Raw genomic sequence first — 18,380 nt, 5'->3', positions numbered from 1 at the left:
ACGCTTTCCTCTGCCTCGTGTCAGCTTGTGTAGGTGACCCCTCATTCAAACATACTCTCAAAAAGCTGTATCAGAGTGGGCCTCAACCTGAAACATAAGGGGGGGGGGGGGTCTCGTGGTTCCGTCATGCTGAAATGTATTTGATGAAACTCTGGAGGCCCTCAGAACCTCTGCCATATTAGATGCACAAGGCACAGGCAGCATGGTTTGAGTTGCCATATTAGATACACAAGGCACAGGCAGCATGGTTTGAGTTGCTCCCGTATGAATGCACTCAAGATGTATCTATGTGAATATCTCGGAATGCCTTTTGTGGCCTTTAGGTTAATGATAATAATGGGATAAATACAAGACATCTGGTAAAAGGAGTGTTTATATGTCAGTTACGTCAGTCGTAGCTCGTCTGAAAAACGTTCTCAGGACAAATCAGCAGCAGCAGCTGAGAACAAAGTAATTGTGTGCATCTGCTATTGATGTACTGTAGAAGCTACTATTAAATTACTTCATTATTAAATTATTGTAATTCATTATTAAAGTACTACTGAGTGCACCTTCACTCATTTCATGTCACCAACACAAGTCCAATCTCACTGATGAAACCCCATCCTCCAAACAGAGACGCACTGTCCTTACAGGTGACAGGGAGCCCATTGGTAATTAGTGGCACACACATGGCCACTTCATACCTGCTATTCTCACCAGCAGCTCATTTGGCACGTATCGTGCCTTTAGGGGTCTCTGACTAAAGAGCATTAGGCACGCCAAAGAGTTATCTGACCCGAGTTAAAAATATACCCAGGCGAGCTGTTAACAGTTATTTCGTGACAAAGGTACATCCGCTAAGCGTATCTGGAAAATGTGAATGGAGCCTGCAATATGTCAGATATCCACTAAATGAAGAGTGACGTTCAAAGAAGACAAAGTGCATAAAAAAATCATTATTACTGATGCACTTATGAGGGTGTAAAAGCAAGACAATCCTAAGAAAAGTGAAGGCTATTCTTAGCTGTCACCATAGCTGTCATGTCACATGATCTGTCCAAAATACTGCACAATAATGGGTTATGCTGTACAGTAACACACAGTAATAGCAGGCTACCAGTGTGTGTTGCCTATGGAACAGTACTGTAAGTCGGTAAGGTCTGACCGATGTGCCACGCAGTGTGCTTTGTTTCAGGTTGCACAATAGTTGTCTTTTGCTTCACTGACACAGTGGCTACAAACACAAAGGCCTGTCCACGATGGACATCTTGGGATACTATATGAGATTATGACACATTGGGAATATTATAGTTCTCAGATATGTGAGGATAATGCAAGGCCTGCAGTCCCCAGTCATACTTGAGTTACTGTTAGCTTCCCCAGTCTTCCTTGTGTTACTGTTAGCTTACTGTTAACAGTATATGGTGGTGATCTATTCACCAGTTAGGCAACTGCATACGACGATTATTCGCATGAATAGTAGACATTCATACTTCCTGCCTAGTAGCTCGGAGCTTCTGCGACCGCCCTCCCCCAACGCCAAACCAAAACACGAGAACATGTGCAAGCCCCTCAGTCACGTGTAAGAAGATGCCCTGACAAAACACGGCGGATCAAATCTTCTGTGATTGGCAGCTCTTTCAACTAATCAGCGACGGGATTCCGGGTAGCAACAAGATAAATAAAAACAAACTCTCCAATCACCGCACACGAAGAGGCGGTACACATTCCACTCTACGGGCTGTTTACTTCCGTCAATATTCTGAGCAAAGCTGAATTTTTTTGTAACAAAGGACTCGCTGCTGGTAAGGTTACACTTTTGATGTCTGGTCCGAAACTTATCTGAATGTCCTAAATGCTATGTTTGAATGTGGTTTCTCTTTCAGTCAATTCCATGTAACGTTATCTTCGGAAGTGGTTTTGTAGTCTGAACGTTCACGATAACGGTGGATAGCATTTTCCCCCAATAATAAAGCTTTCACGTGTTGCACAGTGTCAATCAAGAGCATATTTAGTAAAGAAACATCTGTGACTGTCGTCGATGTAGTTGTCAATGTTACACTGGGTACTAAAACGCGACAGGTTTTCAACATTTATCCGCTAGACCTTCCGTTAACATGATGCTTTGTTCAATCCCTGATTAACCTTAATTTATCGTCAAAATATGGCGTGACAGTGTGTACTTTGTGTAGTTTGTTGTTGTAAATAACGCGATGTGATAGGCATACACACGCCGTGAAAGATTCATTGACGTGTTTATTCCTGGAACTAACCAGGTGGAGAATGCCGTTCTTGGGGCAGGACTGGAGATCTCCGGGATGGAGCTGGATCAAAACCGAGGACGGCTGGAAACGCTTCGAATATTTCGGCCACGATTTGGGAGATGACAACAACAACGAGCTCGATTTGGAAGAGTGAGTAGGCTTCCTTACTATCACAGTCTGACACACAAATATCTGCTCTCTTCCTGCGTTAATAATTCACACCGAGCCTCATTAACCTATAAAACACACGACGCCCTGGCACACCAGTGTACCTTTAATTACTCAAATGGATGATGTCAGTGCAAACACAGGTTAGGCTGTCGAATTTAGGCTATTTGATAGTTCTTATCGAGGACATTTCCTTGCTTGCCACAGCCAGCAGACCAGCTAGGTCCGCGTTAAAACGTTCTAAAAAACGTTCTCATTGTTAGTCTCTTGGTGACAGTATGTGCTGCTGATTGATTGGAATTTTTTACTCTGGGCATCTATAACTTATCCAGTGCAGTTGTGTGTAGACTACTGTACTCTATCCATAACACTGTGACCACAACATCCACGCAATACTGATTAATAGGTGACTGTAGTCACGACATAGTTTTGCTGCTGTCTTTTTTTTTCTTTCTCTCTCTCAATCTAAGTCTTCATGATCAAGTGGTTTTATAAGCCTGTATGGATGCTAGAGAGAGTGTGAGCAGCACTGCTACTGTATAGGCACAATTCAATTTGAACATATCTGACTGACTCACAATCTGAACCGTGTGTGTGCGCACATGCTGTATATCATGTTATATCATTGTTTGACCTGTGGCATACAGGGGGCAGTCAGCCCGGTAGTCATGGGAACTCGTGTGGAGTGAAGGCTCATAATGCCCCCATGAGACCTGACATGGGATCAGTCAAGGCTCAGGTCAAAACTCATTTCTCATTGATATGTGCATCACAGACTCCTGGTACATGTTGTAAGCAATATCAAGTTCATACAGTAAATGTGCTATATCCTTGGGCACTAAATGTCTGTAAAATGATTGACATTATGTTATTGGAGGATTCTTTAGTCTGGTACATAACTAGATGTAATTGGCAGTTTGAATGTGAGATGGGATCAGCAGGTCTACCCTTCCTTTGAAGTGGCATGAGGGTGGATTCTGGCTGGAGAAGCAGCAGCTGGATTTGATTTCTGCTTGGCTGGTCTGTCTTACCTGAGAGTCTTCAGGGTATGAGAATACGGGTGGGAATCATTATGGACCCGTTCTGGATCAGTCAGCCTCTCCCTGGAGAGACGGAGAGAGAGAGAGAGAGAGAGAGAGAGTCTCCTTTTCTGCTATTTTCAGCAAGACATGCTGTTGTCACAGTCTTTGTTTGTTTGTGTGTGTGTGTGTGTGTGTGTGTGTGTGTGTGTTTGCATGTGCGTGAATCACACGCCTCCCACGGGATTAATGTTGACGGTATGACATTCCCGCAGCGCAACGTCAGTTCGACTACCTACTTGTTTTTTATACCCATCTCGGGATTAGCCGAGCCAGCATGGATTATGTCATTGTGGGGAGTGGGGGGTATTTCAGTCGCATACAATCGGTCTTGGGACAGCAGCTCTGATGTAACCGCCTGGAAAAAGCTGACATGGGCTTTGCTCGCAGAACTCCCCCCCCCCCCCCCCCCCCCCCCCCACCCCCACCAAGGGAAGTCATAGATGCACTCAGGGATGGGATCTTAGCCAAACCGCCACGGGTCGGAACCGCTGCTCTGGGTCATGCTCATTAAGGAAGAACACCTGTGTGGAAAGAGAGATATGGGAGGGGAGCAATGGAGATGAAAAGAAAGAGAAACAGAATAGGGATGTGATGAAAGAGGGAGGAGAGGAAGAAGAGAAAACGATTTTGGAATTATAAGTAAGGGAACAATGAAGGACAACATGGCGGGGACAAAACACAGTGTGGGTGCTAACGGTTAGCGTGCTCTGGTATAAACGCAGTGTGGGTGCTAACGGTTAGCGTGCTCTGGTGTAATCACACCACTGACAGACAGTGTGGATGTTATATTTATGTCGTGGGAGGCTGTCCTGTCCTAGAGAGTAAGGAGAGCAAAGCTATGGCAGCGGCCTCAGAAGGAAGTCCTGGTCAGGAGGGGAGTGGAACAGGAAGTTTGTGGAAGAGACAACAGGAAGTGATTTTAGAGTCAATGGTGCAGGAGAGGAACCAGGTCAGTCTGATAACATAATGCTAACACACTTACATACTCACACACACACTCACACACACTCACACACATGCACACATATATTCAACCCGTCACCTTTGGCCACATTCATGTCAAAGGTCATAGAAGTGCTTTCTTCCTGACAAAATGAATTCCTTTTTTGTTTAACTCCAGAGGCGTGAGGGCAGTCTACGCCATAATTACTGTCTGCTGCTTGCTGTGGCGTCATGGAAACAGAGAATGGAGACTGAAAGGCCCTGTGCTTGAGTGGAAAACAGCTCAGGGGGCTAGGTGTATGAAACGGAGAGGAGACGAGACGAGAAGTGAAGAGGGAAAGGGAGGGGGAGTGAGACATGAGTGAGGTGCAGGTATGAGGTGTGCGTGTGCGTGTGCGTGTGCGTGTGCGTGTGCGTGTGCGCGTGTGTGCGTGAGTGCGTGAGTGAGAGAGGGTAAAGAGAAAGCTCAAAAGCTTGACAGATATATGATGAGATCATATCTATATGAGAAAGAGATTTTTTCCCAAAAGATCAGACACACATACGCACGCACGCACACACACACACACACACACACACACACACACACACACACACACACACACACACACACAGGGGAGGTGCTGTCGTATATAGACCATAGGTAGTACACACAGCACACAGCACTGGACCATTTACCACATACCTACAGAAAGGCCTAAGGGCATACAGATGACACACACACACACACACACACAAACTTTAACCATTTTCAGCTAACACCAGAACTTTCTCAATACTGTCTTCTCTCTTCTCAAATCATCATCTTTCCTAGTCCTCTCTTCTGCTCTCTTCTCTCTTCTCAAATCATCATCTTTTCTAGTCCTCTCTTCTGTTTTCTTCTTTCTTCTTTGTCCTCATCCCCCTTTATTCCCCCCCACCTCTTTCCCTCTCTCTTTCTACCTTCCTGCCTCCTCTCTCTCTCTCGCTCTCTCTAATGTTAGACTGTGCCCTTATCTGCCCTCATCACTAACTGTTTGTTCCCTCATATGTTTCAACTTAAATCCCCCTCCTTCCTTATTTATTTATTCGCCCGCATCAGTTTAGTAAAGCACTCTGGAATTTTCCATCTCTGTCGGAATGAGATGTGATGTTTTTTTGTTGTTGTTTTTTTTTACTTTCCTAAACTCAAACAACTGCGGGAGCTGGGAATCCACTGACCACAGAGAGCCCACTGTACATGGACTTATAAAGAGGTTCAGAGGGGCGTGCTGGTCTTCTTGAAGTTATTTCAACTGTCTGCAGAGATCCTGGTTTTGTTGTCCAGATTCAATTTAGCTTGTCTGCTGCATTTCCTCAGCAAAGAGGCCATCACAAAGATGCCTCTCAGAGGCCATTGGGGACAGACCCACCCTGTACTAGCTGCCTGGTCGAGGTGTGTTTTCTTGGGACAGACCCTCCCTGTACTAGCTGCCTGGTCGAGATGTGTTTCCTTGGGCTTTTTGCTGAAGCCAGAGTGCCCTGTCAAACACAAGAATGGTCTGGAATCTGTTTATTTTGCAAGATCTTTGGGTATTGGTCCACATTTTTAATATACAGTATATGATTATATCATTTGTTAAACATACCATGTGTTCTTGGTGTATTTGCTCCAATGAGAACATCACTGACAATTACTAACTCTATTACACTACTACACAATGCCATTCTCGTGTGTCAGTAACCACAATGACCAGTGACATCATTTCAGTCCATCGTGGGTGACATCATGTCCAAACAAAGGCCAATCAGGTCGTGCCCTCGCCTAGCTGGTGTGGCTGTATGACCTCATGCTGGGTTTCACAATGGCTGCTGTGCCCACGTGCAGCTGTTTCTAGCGTACTGAAAGAGATCGAGATTTGTGTGTGTGTGTGTGTGTGTGTGTGTGTGTGTGTGTGTGTGTGTGTGTGTGTGTGTGTGTGTGTGTGTGTGTGTGTGTGTGTGTGTGTGTGTGTGTGTGTGTGTGTGTGTGTGTGTGTGTGTGTGTGTGTGTGTGTGTGTGCAGCTGTTTCTGGCGTACTGAAAGAGATCGAGGTGTGTGTGTGTGTGTGTGTGTGTGTGTGTGTGTAGCTGTTTCTGGCGTACTGAAAGAGATCGAAATGACACATTTGTTGCTCTCCCCATCCCCCCCCCCCCCCCCCCCCCCCCGTGGAACCGTGAGTAGGCAGAAGGTGTTCACATACTTTGTCTCACCTGACATCCTGTGCAAGAGGAAATAAGATACACTGATGACTTGATCATGACCTGATCGTTCATGTTGTATGCTGCTGCATTTCTGTCAATTAAGTGTTCGTGAAGCTTCTGTGATTTGCCCGCACACATCGACATGTTGCAGCCTTGAAGTGTAAGTTAGGCGGCCATTAAAGACTGCGAGAACCCTCCTTAAGATGCTGTTTATCGCCCTGCACCTGTGCTCAAACTGGAGTGGATGTGGAGGTCCACATCGTCTCTGAGGCCTTATTGGAAAAAAGTATGACAGGGAAAAAAACAGCTTACTAACTTCTAATGTGGCAGCGGTGGGCTCCTCTTTGAATTACAGCCAGTCAGGTGAGAGGTGTGATCTCAAATCCACCTCCTTAATTGGTAATGATTTGTTTTAAGAAGGATGTGCTGGGTTGACTTACCTGGCGCCCTGACTTCCAGTCAGTTCAAAAGCATGCACTGAATCCATTACATTTTGAATAGAGCCCAAAATCCAGACAGATAGGAATGTTCTATTTATGTGTGTGTGTGTCTGTGTGTGTGTTTGAATGATTCCTCTGTGTGGATGCAGTAGACAGTGTCTGTTCTTTTGCTGTGCTGGTGGGGAGGGCGATTGCGTGTGTGTGTGTGTGCTGGTGGGGAGGGCGATGGTGTGTGTGTGTGTGTGTGCTGGTGGGGAGGGCGATGGCGTGTGGCTTCAGGGGACTGCTGACAGCCGCCCACCTGCTTTTATTTAGTCTGGGGAATCACCTCCCAGATCGTACCGTCAAACGCTCTCTTATTGCATTCCACAGTGGAGGCATCAGCATCAATATGTGTGTGTGTGTGTGTGTGTGTGTGTGTGTGTGTGTGTGTGTGTGTGTGTGTGTGTGTGTGTGTGTGTGTGTGTGTGTGTGTGTGTGTGTGTGTGTGTGTGTGTGTGTGTGTGCGAGTTTGAGAGTCTGTCTCTCTCTAACTCTGTCTCTGTATCTCCCCCGTCTCCCCTGTAATGTTGACCGAGAGACACATTTAGATTCCCTCCAGCCAACCATTTTTATTTTCTTGTCTTCACCGAGATGAGCCGGTGCTGTGGAGGCTATAGCCCTTCAGCAGGAAAACAAGACGATCGTGCTCAGCCGATGACCAATGTGGCGCTGCGTCACTAATTATGCCTAATAAGCACTTGTCATGCTCACATCTCAAGGGTCCCACCCACATGGACACACACACACACACACACACACACACACACACACACACACACACACACAGACACAGACAGACAGCACATTCAAGTTTGGAATGTATTCATTGGTGGGTACAAATTGTCTGCTTGCGTGGATGTGAAAGGCAACATAACTCCCTCAGCTTGAGGGAGTTCAGTTCAAATCCCCTACTCAATCCCCTGCCAAATTTGAAAAAGCCCTTGCCCATAATCTCTAGTCTCTGGCTCCGGTGCCCCCTCAGCCAGCCTGCCTGCAGGCCGCTTGGCCTCGGCGGGATGCACGTGCTCGGATGGAGATCAGGGTTTTGGGATGGATCCTCTGTGAGTCATGGAAACAATCCCCAATGCATCCAGAGGACACCAACTCAGGGCCTAGTCTACAGAGAAGCCTATCCCCAAACAAAAAAAAACAACCTTGATCGGTGGAGGACAACTTCACCTCCACCAATCACAGGTTGTTTTCAACTCGTCGTTAACTTGCTTTGATTGCGTGCTGGTTCTAGGTGTCAGTAAAATCAAGCCGTCTTCAACTGGACTAAACATTGGGTGTCTATAAACATCAACGCGAGAGTTAACCGGTGGAGTCATGTGCTGTGTAGCCATTAGGAGAGTGATGTGATATAATAAGGGCCGTTTGATCAAAGGAATCCATGCTATGTTTATGCCACTGGAATGTGGGCAGAAAGGGAGACTCTTTGAACTTGAGAACCCGTTCATGTCAGTGATGGAGTGCTGTGGAGGATCAAGGACTGAATCTCTATTCCGGCTTCACTCACAAGTGAGATTAATCCTGGTCTGCACATGTGGTCCCACAAATGCGTAAGCACTGTCCCCAGCTGTTGGATGCATTTGTCTCAATAGATTAATGCAAAGTCGGGGGGCCCTCATTACTAAAAGCACAATTCGGCTGGGATCTCCACCCAGTTTTGTCCTCATTTTTGGTCGTCAAAATCAACACAAACGTATCTTGCATGTCTATATTTGAAGTTTGCTTCTACATTTTTAAAGTAACACTATGCACCGATTTGACACTTTTTGAGGTATGGTTTTATTGGCAATTAGTTTTGGTACCATCCTCAAATTGATTTTGATAGCATATGGTCATGTGAAGGACAGATAAACCCCTGTGTTTTTCCCACTAGCCATCCAGGACATGCACTATGTAGTTATGTGTTCCGGGTTCTTGCTGCTTTAAGAGTCAAAGAACTCCATGGAATCTATTACATTATTTCATTCTGTGTTCTTGACTAAGCATGTGCTGATCAGAATGAGAGACGGCTAGCTCATCAGGAGAACATGCTGGCCTGTTTCAAAGTTTCATGAGAGGTTTTTGCAATTGAGTAGGTTACTCTGGGTTTTGATACAAAATTAAAAGTCTTCGGTGAGAATGCATCTTAATGCTTATCCCTGTTTGAAGGCCCTCACCTGGACTTGAAGATCTTTAGTTTCAGCCTTGCACTCTCAGGACAAAAATAACTCTCTTCGCGTTGAGTTTGATGCCCTGGTCTTGTGAGTGGCGTGTGTGTGTTACTGCTGTGTGCGTGTGTTAGTGGTGTGTGTGTGTGAGAGAACTCTATTCGCATTGAGTGTGATGCCCTGGTCTTGTGAGTGATGTGTGTGAAAGTGGTGTGTGTTGTGAGTGGTGTGTGTGTGTTAGTGGTGTGTGTGAGAACTCTATTTGTGTTGAGTGTGATGCCCTGGTCTTGTGAGTGGCGGCACATTGGTGTGTGACGAGGTGGGATTTGGACAGCTGTAAATGAACTTCTCTGTTCCGTCTTAAACACTCCCGCGTGGGTCTGTCACACACACACACACACGCACACGCACACACGCACACACACTTCTCCAGGGCTGTGACCTAACTGAGTTACATAAGCTCATTCAGCTAATGCTCTACCTGCTAGCCCACACCCTTTATACCATCTTTACCATGTACACACACACACGTACACACACACATACACACACGCACATACACGCACATACACACACACACACACACACACACACACACACACACATTTAGCAGCTCAGGTGTTCTTTCAAGTATTGTCAGTGTGATGACTTCAGACTCTCATGCAAGACAGTAAAAATAGGCTCCTTCAGACTGCATGCCATGTGACTGCTACTGTGTCACTGGTCGCGTGGTGCGGACTGCAGTTATAATCAACACAAGTCATTTGATTCTGCTGTGAGTAATCCATACCTTTTCATGCTGGACAGGCCAGTAGCACTCTACCAGTAGACTTAAACACCTCTGAATATGTGTATGTCTTAGTAATGGATTGTCACTGATGACTGATGACCGCTGTGTGCTTGAGCGGAGTTGGGACTAAATGATGGATTCATTTGTGTGAGTGTGTTTGTGGTGTGTGTGTGTGGCTGTGGGTGTGGGTGTGTGTGTGTGTGTGTGTGTGTGTGTGTGTGTTTTGTTTTTGGTCTGCATCACTCTTAAAACATTGTCCATCCCCCTTTTTCCATCCCTCTCTTTTCTCTCTCTCCATCAGGCTGTGTGATGAAAACAAAGAAAACGTGTATGTGGGAAACGTCTGTGAAGTGGCCGCCAAGAAGAGGAAGAAGGACTTTGTCAACAACAACACAAAGACGCAGTGTGAGTGCACCTTCGGCCATCTTGCTTTCCCATCATGCCTCTGTACTTTGGAGGGGATTTCCACGGCCTCTCCCTCGGGCCAGGGGCTTTGGTTCAAGGCCTGGAAATTTCACCAGAGCAAACACACAGTTGGGTCCCAGTTGGGTCTGCCTGTTATTTTTTGTGGTGTGTGTGTGTTTTAGTGGTCTGGAAGCGTATTGATCACATTACTCCTCCCTCTCTCTCTCTCTCTCTCTCTCTCTCCCCCTCTCTCTCTCTTTCTCTCCTCTTCTCAGTCTTCTACCAAGAGAAGTGGATCTACGTGCAGAAGGAGAGTACGAGAGAGGTGAGTTGATGAACATCCTGTTCATATGATTACTAGGGTGTGTGTGTGTGTGTGGGTGTGTGTGTGGGGCAGAGGTTTGACATGGTCTTCGCTTGAGAATGCAGTTGGTTAAGGTCACTGGATTTGCATGACAGTTAGAGGAGTATTGTTATGAAGTTCTGGTTTGGGTGGAGAGGGATGATTTCTCAGAAAGGGTCATTTAATTCAGCCCCGACGTGATTCGAACAGGATGATTTCTCAGAAAGGGTCATTTAATTCAGCCCCGACGTGATTCGAACGGGATGATTTCTCAGAAAGGGTCATTTAATTCAGCCCCGACGTGATTCGAACGATCGCCATAACCACCCACTATTTGATTTCCTCACTCCTAGTTGTGCTCTGGACTTCTCTTTCTTGAAGGGTAATTGCTGTGTTTGTTTTGCCTCCCGTTCCCACAGAGACATGGCTACTGTACGTTGGGAGAGGCCTTCAACCGTTTAGACTTCTCCAGCGCCATCCAGGACGTGCAACGCTTCAACTATGTGGTAAAGGTAGGTACCCGCACCCGCACACAATTACCCTCCCTCCTCTTCCTCTGTGGGCTTTCTGCTTCCTCTTAGTGTCTAGGTCCCCTTCCAGTATCCGCTCTGCAGGGCCTTTGTAGCTCTCGTTCTATCAAGTTGTCATAAATGTAAACGCTGTTAAGATGTGTGCTTTGATCTCCAAATGATCTGAATTGCTACGCTGACATAAGAGGTTTGTTTCATAAGAGTTTTTAATTAGAGTGGAGCATCAAATATCTCTATCTCTCTTTCTTTCATCCTTTCATTCTTTCTTCCTTTCTCTCTCTCTCTCTCTCTCTTTTTCTCTCTTCCTCTCTGTCTCAGCTCCTGCAGCTGATCGCTCGTTCCCAGCTGACGTGCCTGAGTGGCGCAGCCCAGAAGAACTACTTCAACGTGCTGGAAAAGATCATCAAGAAAGGTAAGAGACTGTGTGTGCGTGTGCTTGTGCGTGTGCGTGTGTGCTGGGAAGATCATCAAGAAAGGTTAGCCTGTCTGGCACTGTGGATATGTTTGATGTCATGAGATTTACCACAGCTAACACTACTGCTTTGTTTTATTATTAATAATAATAATAATAATAATAATAATAATAGCAATAATAGCAATAATAATAAGAGTAAACGTAGATGATAGAATACATGTGCAATAAATATCTCTGATCCAATCAGGTGATGACAAATGCAGTAGCCTTCCAGAGAAGGTCAGGAAGAAAGTCAGTAGCTTTCCATCCAACTGATTTTGTGTTTTAGGAAAAGCGAGTCTGTGTACATTTCCATCTGCTGTGTTTTGCGAATTCAAAATGGATACTATCCTAATCAAGGGAGGAGGCAACTTTAACAGAAGCATGTAATAAAATCTCAACAAATGTAATTTGATGCGAACAAACCCATTTCCATCAACCTTGTCGCATTATACCCTGTGCGAATCAGGAGTTAATCCACCCTCCTCTAGCGAATACATTTCTTATTGTGAATTTTAAGCTTTTCCAGGCAAGATTTGTTATTCGAATGGTCAAAATTCGCATTAAAAAGTTGGGGAGAGAGAGAGAGAGAGAGAGAGAGAGAGAAAAAATAAATATTAGGAAGATGATGGTAGCTGGGGGACTGTAGCTGGGTGAGTGTTGTTGTTGTTGGCCGGCGGTGGAGCAGCATTAATCCTGAGGCACCTCTGGTCTGACGCCGTGCCCATGATTGAGGCGGGGGCTTATGGGCACGGCGTCAGACCAGAGGTGCCTCAGGATTAATGCTGCTCCACCGCCGGTCGCCCCACACCATTCCACTCAAGCTCCCTCCATCTTCCTACTCTTCTCTGTTCTCTCTCTCTCTCTCTCTCTCGCTCAGTTTCTCCTTCTCTATCTCTCTGTGCTTGTGTCTTTTTATGTGCTGCCTTTAGGTCAACCCATACTGCATGCAGGTTTACTCGTGCAATAACATGCAGGGTGTGGGTGTTCCTTCCTTCCTTCCTTCCTTCCTTCCGGTTCTCTGTGTCTTCTTTTACCGTTTTTGTTTCTGTCTTATCTTCCTTCCTCTTTCCCTCACCTCAGACTAGAAAAGTGATTGTGTAAATTCGAGGCTCTTGGGTCATGCTTGACAGTGTCACTGGATCTCTCCTTACCCCTCCGGCCGCAGAGGCTTCAGACCAGAGCATTATGGGCTGTCTGTGATTACTGGGTTCTGAATACTGGGCAGATCAAAGCGACGAACCCGTCTCAGCCAGTCTCATTCGTGCCTTACCTCTGATCTGGACCTTTCTTCTTCCGATTTGACCTTCACTGATCAAACAAAAACATTTTTTTAGATTCATACAGCCATGACTCTAGATGTATTCATCTGTATCATTTTAAAACATGAGACAAACCATTAAACAACTCAAAGTCTTAAAGCCAGGAAACTTAAACCACCAAAACCATGAAACTCAAACCCACCAGTAATGGCACTCCCCACTTAACTCTGCCTGGGTACTTGAGCTCATGCAGTAGAAAGCCAAAAGGGACAGCTAGACATCAGCTTTACTGCTGGTTTTGTATGATGGCACTATTTTAAGACCGTATAGCTTGACAGCAAAATTGCTGCACAATTCAGATGACTCAAATTGCAAGCTGAATGGAGGTTTTGTTTTCTGATCGGGCGCAGTGTTGGACGACCAGCAGAACCCGCGGCTGATTAAGGACCTGCTGCAGGACCTCAGCTCCACGCTGTGCACACTCATCAGGGAGGTTGGAAAATCAGTGCTGGTTGGGAACATCAACATCTGGGTCTGTCGCCTGGAGACCATTCTCATCTGGCAACAGCAGCTTAGCAACCTGCAGATTCCAAAGGTAACACCGGGTTAATCTACTCGACAGTATCTGTCTGTTTGTCAAACGACATTTAAATGTCCATCCATCTATCCATTTTCTTGCGTTTGTAGGTATTTTCGCACTTCTTTTCACACGTATTTTCATACTTATGTATTTATATGTTGATGTATGCTTATATGAATCTTGGTGTTTTGACTGTTAGGTGTGATCAGTAACTCTGTGTCCACATCACCACGTTCTCTCTGGTTTTTCAGCAACTGACAAGTGGGATGACCATCAGTGACTTACCACTGCACATGCAGAACAACATTTTGTACAAGTTCTCAGATGCCTCTGACATCATCAACCTGGGCCAGGCCACACCCACTTTGCACATGCTCAGTGAGGACCGGCATCTGTGGAAAAAGCTGTGCAAGTTTCACTTCGCTGAGAAACAGGTAGGTATCTACAGCCTCCATCAGCTTCGACAAGGCTTGTCTTAGTCTCCTTGCGCTCACTATCACTATCATTATCTATCATTATAAGGAGACATATGCCTGTTTCACAAGTCCAAAATAGGATTTGCTTGCCCAGAACAACAGCCTAACGTGCGCATGTGTGTACATCCACACTGGATGTAGTCTAGAAGATGATCAAGGGCTTTTTGTTACTTGTGGTTTCTCTGTAGAAATACTGGTGTGGCGTGGATCATGTCTGTGTTGCATGTTGTTTCATGCTGAACTCCATAGTGAGTTAAGAAGTCTTGTATCGGCACCACCACACTCACCAGTGCAGCAACCTGTATGTCTACCACGGGCTGACCTCCAGGCATTACTAGAGAAATGGTCCTACTCAGTTTGACCACCAGGGAGCTCTACATGCACACAGGATTTATTTTCAGCCTGAGGTGTTGAAGTGTGATCAGCCGTTTGAAGCCTCTCCCGAGCCTGATAGGCCGAAAGCAGAGGGAGCGGAATGCCTGTTTGGGGGAAGGACTGGTTGTGGCCACTTTGTGTACTGTGGTTGCTCTGTTTGAAACATCGAAGATTGAGGAATTTAATTAATTTCATGTAATACCTTTAAGTTGGTATGATTCGTTTCCTCACACCTTCCTCAGCCTTATCCCCCCCCCCCTCCCCCCCCTGGGATAAACAATGCGATCTGACCCAGACGTGAGCATTTAGGCCAGTTAGATTATACAGATTTAGGCTTAATTGAACTAGTTCAAGCCTCCTTGGAAAAAAGCTTGGTCATTGAGGTTGAGTAGGAAATATTTACTCATGGTGTGTTTTGTCTTAAGGCCAACTGTGTTGACTGGAGTACCCTGTGTTGTGGTGTAGTTTTGCAGACACCTGGTACTGTCTGAGAAGGGGCACGTGGACTGGAAGCTCATGTACTTCACACTGCAGAAGTATTACCCCAAGAAAGAGCAGTACGGCGACACCCTCCACTTCTGCAAACACTGCAGCATCCTCTTCTGGAAGGTACTCTCACCTCTTGTTTTCTCTCCTCTCATTATCTATCTCATTGTCCGTCTCACTTTACTCCCTCTCTCTCTCTCTCTCTCTCTCTCTCTCTCTCTCTCTCTCTCTCTCTCTCCCTTCTTTCTCTTTCTCTTCTTACCCCTTTCCTCCTCTCCTGGTCCCTCTTATGGCCTCCTCAGCTCCCCACTTACCTCCTTCCTCACCTCTCCTTCCTACTCCCCTTACCCCCCCCCCAGTTTCTCTCTCACTTTAGTCCCTTTGTTTCCTTCCTTCCAGCTCGGCTCTCCTGTACCACTCCCCTTTTATATCCATGTCTTTGTTAGCGCTCAAGCTAAGTCTCTTCACAATGCGTTCCTTATGTGTGGAGGACTGTGGGCTAGCGCTCATGACGCACGTGGTGGATTACCTGCTAAAGCTACGGCTAATGATTGTGTTCTAACAACCTTAATGAAATTCCTCATGCCCAGCCAAGGATTAAGGGAAGGGGCAAACACTAGCAGATCAGAGCCCTCACGCTCTCTCTCTTTCTCTTTCCATCTCTCTCTCTCTCTCTCTCTCTTACACTTTCCTTCTCTTTTTTTCTACTTCTGTCCCTCTCCAGCCAGAGAAGGCAATGGGTCATGTCCCTCATAGTGATTATTCTGCCTGGAAGTGCTGCCTACAGTATGGCCTGAGCCACATTTTGCCACCAAAACACAGGATTTATTTTAGACATTACATGAGTAATAAAGGCTGATCAATCACTGGTTGGCCATTATTGACACATTAGCAGTCCATTCATGAATCAGGCTTATGAATATTGATGCATTGTGTTCATGATTTTTTTTTTGTTGTTGTTGAATTCCCCTCCTGCTGAAAGACCTACCTCCCTTTTTTTTTTTTTTTGTAACCTTTGACCTTTGAACTCTCCCACCCATGTTACTTCCTTCCTTCCTGTTCCTCCCCTGATGTCCGATCAGGACCGGAACCTGGCTTTGCTTTTCAAGGTACTCTCTCAGTCCTTTCTTTCCCTTTTTGGGGGGGGGATTTTTGTGTCTGTCTATCGCTTTTTTCCTCTCCGTCGATGTCGCTTCACCCTTTCTCTCTCAGACCGGCGACCTCATTTTCATGATTACCCATCCAGGTCTCATCAGGTCAATCCATCCAATAGTTTGATTAGGCATGTAGTATCTTGGCTCTTTGGTCCACATGAGAACATTCAGCCACTGTATGGATATATAACACCTAATCGCTCATCCGTCCTGTCCTCCATGTATGACACCTAATCGCTCATCCGTCCTGTCCTCCATGTATGACACCTAATCGCTCATCCGTCCTGTCCTTCACTGATGCATCTGTTCTGTCCCCCACTCAAACTCCTACTCTGGTCAGGTGTGCCCTATGTGTACACTGAACTTGCTCATAAATTATCCACTCAATAATCAATATCATCACCATAATAATTAATATCATCATTACACTCAATGGATAGATAGATAACGCACACTTTTGGTATATGTTTACACACACACGCACACACACACACACACACACACACACACACACACACAATGTATGAATGGAAGATCTCAGAGAAGAGACACACACACAGAGAGACAGATTTTGCGAATGTAACAAAGCGTCTCTCTTCACCAGGACTCCGGACATCCCTGCACGGCCAACGACCCAGACAACTGCCTCATACCGGTGTCACCTCAGCACTTCATAGACCTCTTCAAGTTCTAGAGGCGTCCAGAATGCGCTCCAAAAGAAAACAAAGAAACTGCCTAGGACTGTTCTGATCTCCCTTCTGGAACCTTCTCTCACCTCTTGCTACATTTGTCCATGGACAGGGGAGAAAAAGCCTTTCTCTGTGTAGAATGTATGTGTCCGTGCGTGGTGTGTGTGTGTGTGTGTGTGTGCGCAATTTGCATTTCTATTTCACCCAAACTTTTAAGGGCTTACTAGAATGATGTCATTTGGGATCATTGATTCGATTGTGTTTGTTACACACCACATCATGTAACCTGACATTGAGCAAGGAAGAAAGGATGTGAGAGACAAAAAAATAGAGGAGAAGGACTTCAGTATGAATACGACTGGAGGGATATCGCCAAGGCAACAGCTGGACTTATAATGAGGAGTCTCATTTGGGAGAGATGACTCTTTCATGATCTCGTACGGCAGGAGGTCCTGACCGTCAGTGTCACCTTGCTGACATTGACTATTTTAATTGTTATTCTACTTATTATAATTATTGTTATTATGACAATTTTTTGTGTTTCCATTAGTTATTGGATGCACGTGAAAGGGTAGCTGGTAGGTCTATGTTTACGTTCGTTCTTCTGTAGCTGTGCTGTGCAAAAAGCCGTCAACACTAAAAACAAAACTGAAAAGGTTTGTGCATTTGCCATATAAAAATAGCCACAATGCTGAAAATTTCATACACTTTTTTTCATATCCGTTGTGAAGATAGAGAAAACGAACTGAAACAGCACTATTTATGAAAGTGAGTATTTTATATCCTTGTTCTGGGTTTTGTAATGTAATTATCATTCCAAATATTGATGCTTATCTGTATGGGGAAAAAAACATGACGGAAAATGTTGGTAATGTCATGCATTTGCAGGAACATGGTTTACTATAGTAATAAAAAACCTGATTGCTGAGCAGACTCAGTTGTATTGATACAGACAAGTGGATATTCCCTTTCATAACTAAAGTGGTCCTTCACCAGGGAATCAAACCTGTTGTTGTTGTAAAATGATGTTGGTGTCTGGTTGTGGACACCCCTGAACTGAACTGTATACGAAAGCAAAGGGTGCCATCCAGTGGGGTTTTGTGAATGGAGTAATGTAGAAAACATGACAATGTGATCTACCTGATATCACGCTTGATTTTGTAAGCAAAGCTCGTTGGACTTTCTACATTGACTTCTGGTACGTCTGGAGACATACTCGTCCTATGTTCTCAAGCTGTAGGTCAGAGGCTCAGCTGAAGTGTAAGCACGAGGGGGCGTAGCGCTCCTGTCAACTTCCAGTCAACCAACGACATAAACGTTTGGGCAGGACGTTTTCTGCAGGGTGAATAGGTGAATGAAATGGAATGAAAATGGTGGTTGAACACACGTGAAATATGTAATCATGCTACCAGCTTGACACCTGGAAATGGCCCCATCAAGCTTCGCCAACTGCTTAGCACGAAGTGCCTATAATTTCATGCCCCCCCCCCCCTGTGTGTAATTACTGGAACTCAGCAGTGGCCTCCGCAGGTTGCCAACTCGAGTTAGTTTAAGAGCC

General features: G+C 45.5%; 1 protein-coding gene across 3 annotated transcripts; it reads left to right on the top strand.

Annotated features, from left to right (window-relative positions):
• Positions 1-1,680: 1,680 nt before the first annotated feature.
• fbxo25 (F-box protein 25) lies at positions 1,681-17,750 on the top strand. 3 transcript variants are annotated; one of them, XM_012815759.3, is made up of 11 exons: positions 1,681-1,787; positions 2,259-2,396; positions 10,370-10,473; positions 10,749-10,798; positions 11,236-11,328; positions 11,665-11,758; positions 13,473-13,657; positions 13,894-14,076; positions 14,959-15,102; positions 16,062-16,088; positions 16,738-17,750. In XM_012815759.3, the coding sequence occupies exons 2-11, from the start codon at positions 2,266-2,268 to the stop codon at positions 16,825-16,827; spliced, it is 1,101 nt and encodes a 366-aa protein (XP_012671213.1). In that variant the 5' UTR covers positions 1,681-1,787; positions 2,259-2,265; the 3' UTR covers positions 16,828-17,750. The 3 variants fall into 3 exon arrangements, with proteins under 3 accessions (XP_012671213.1, XP_012671214.1, XP_031436991.1); XM_031581131.1 differs by lacking the exon at positions 1,681-1,787 and adding an exon at positions 2,023-2,047; XM_012815760.3 differs by lacking the exon at positions 16,062-16,088.
• Positions 17,751-18,380: the final 630 nt, after the last annotated feature.

The sequence above is a fragment of the Clupea harengus genome, chromosome 15 (assembly GCF_900700415.2).
Source record: "Clupea harengus chromosome 15, Ch_v2.0.2, whole genome shotgun sequence".
Lineage (NCBI taxonomy): Eukaryota > Metazoa > Chordata > Actinopteri > Clupeiformes > Clupeidae > Clupea > Clupea harengus.
The sequence above is the reverse complement of the archived record's forward strand: the minus strand, read 5'-3'. Positions and strand labels throughout refer to the sequence as shown.

Bases quoted from the DNA above. Each gene is read 5' to 3' on its own strand.
- fbxo25 (XM_012815759.3), top strand. From the start codon at position 2,266: ATGCCGTTCTTGGGGCAGGACTGGAGATCTCCGGGATGGAGCTGGATC. The intron at 11,759-13,472 runs GTAAGAGACTGT...GATCGGGCGCAG, and splicing joins GGAAAAGATCATCAAGAAAG to TGTTGGACGACCAGCAGAAC. The intron at 14,077-14,958 runs GTAGGTATCTAC...GTTGTGGTGTAG, and splicing joins TTCACTTCGCTGAGAAACAG to TTTTGCAGACACCTGGTACT.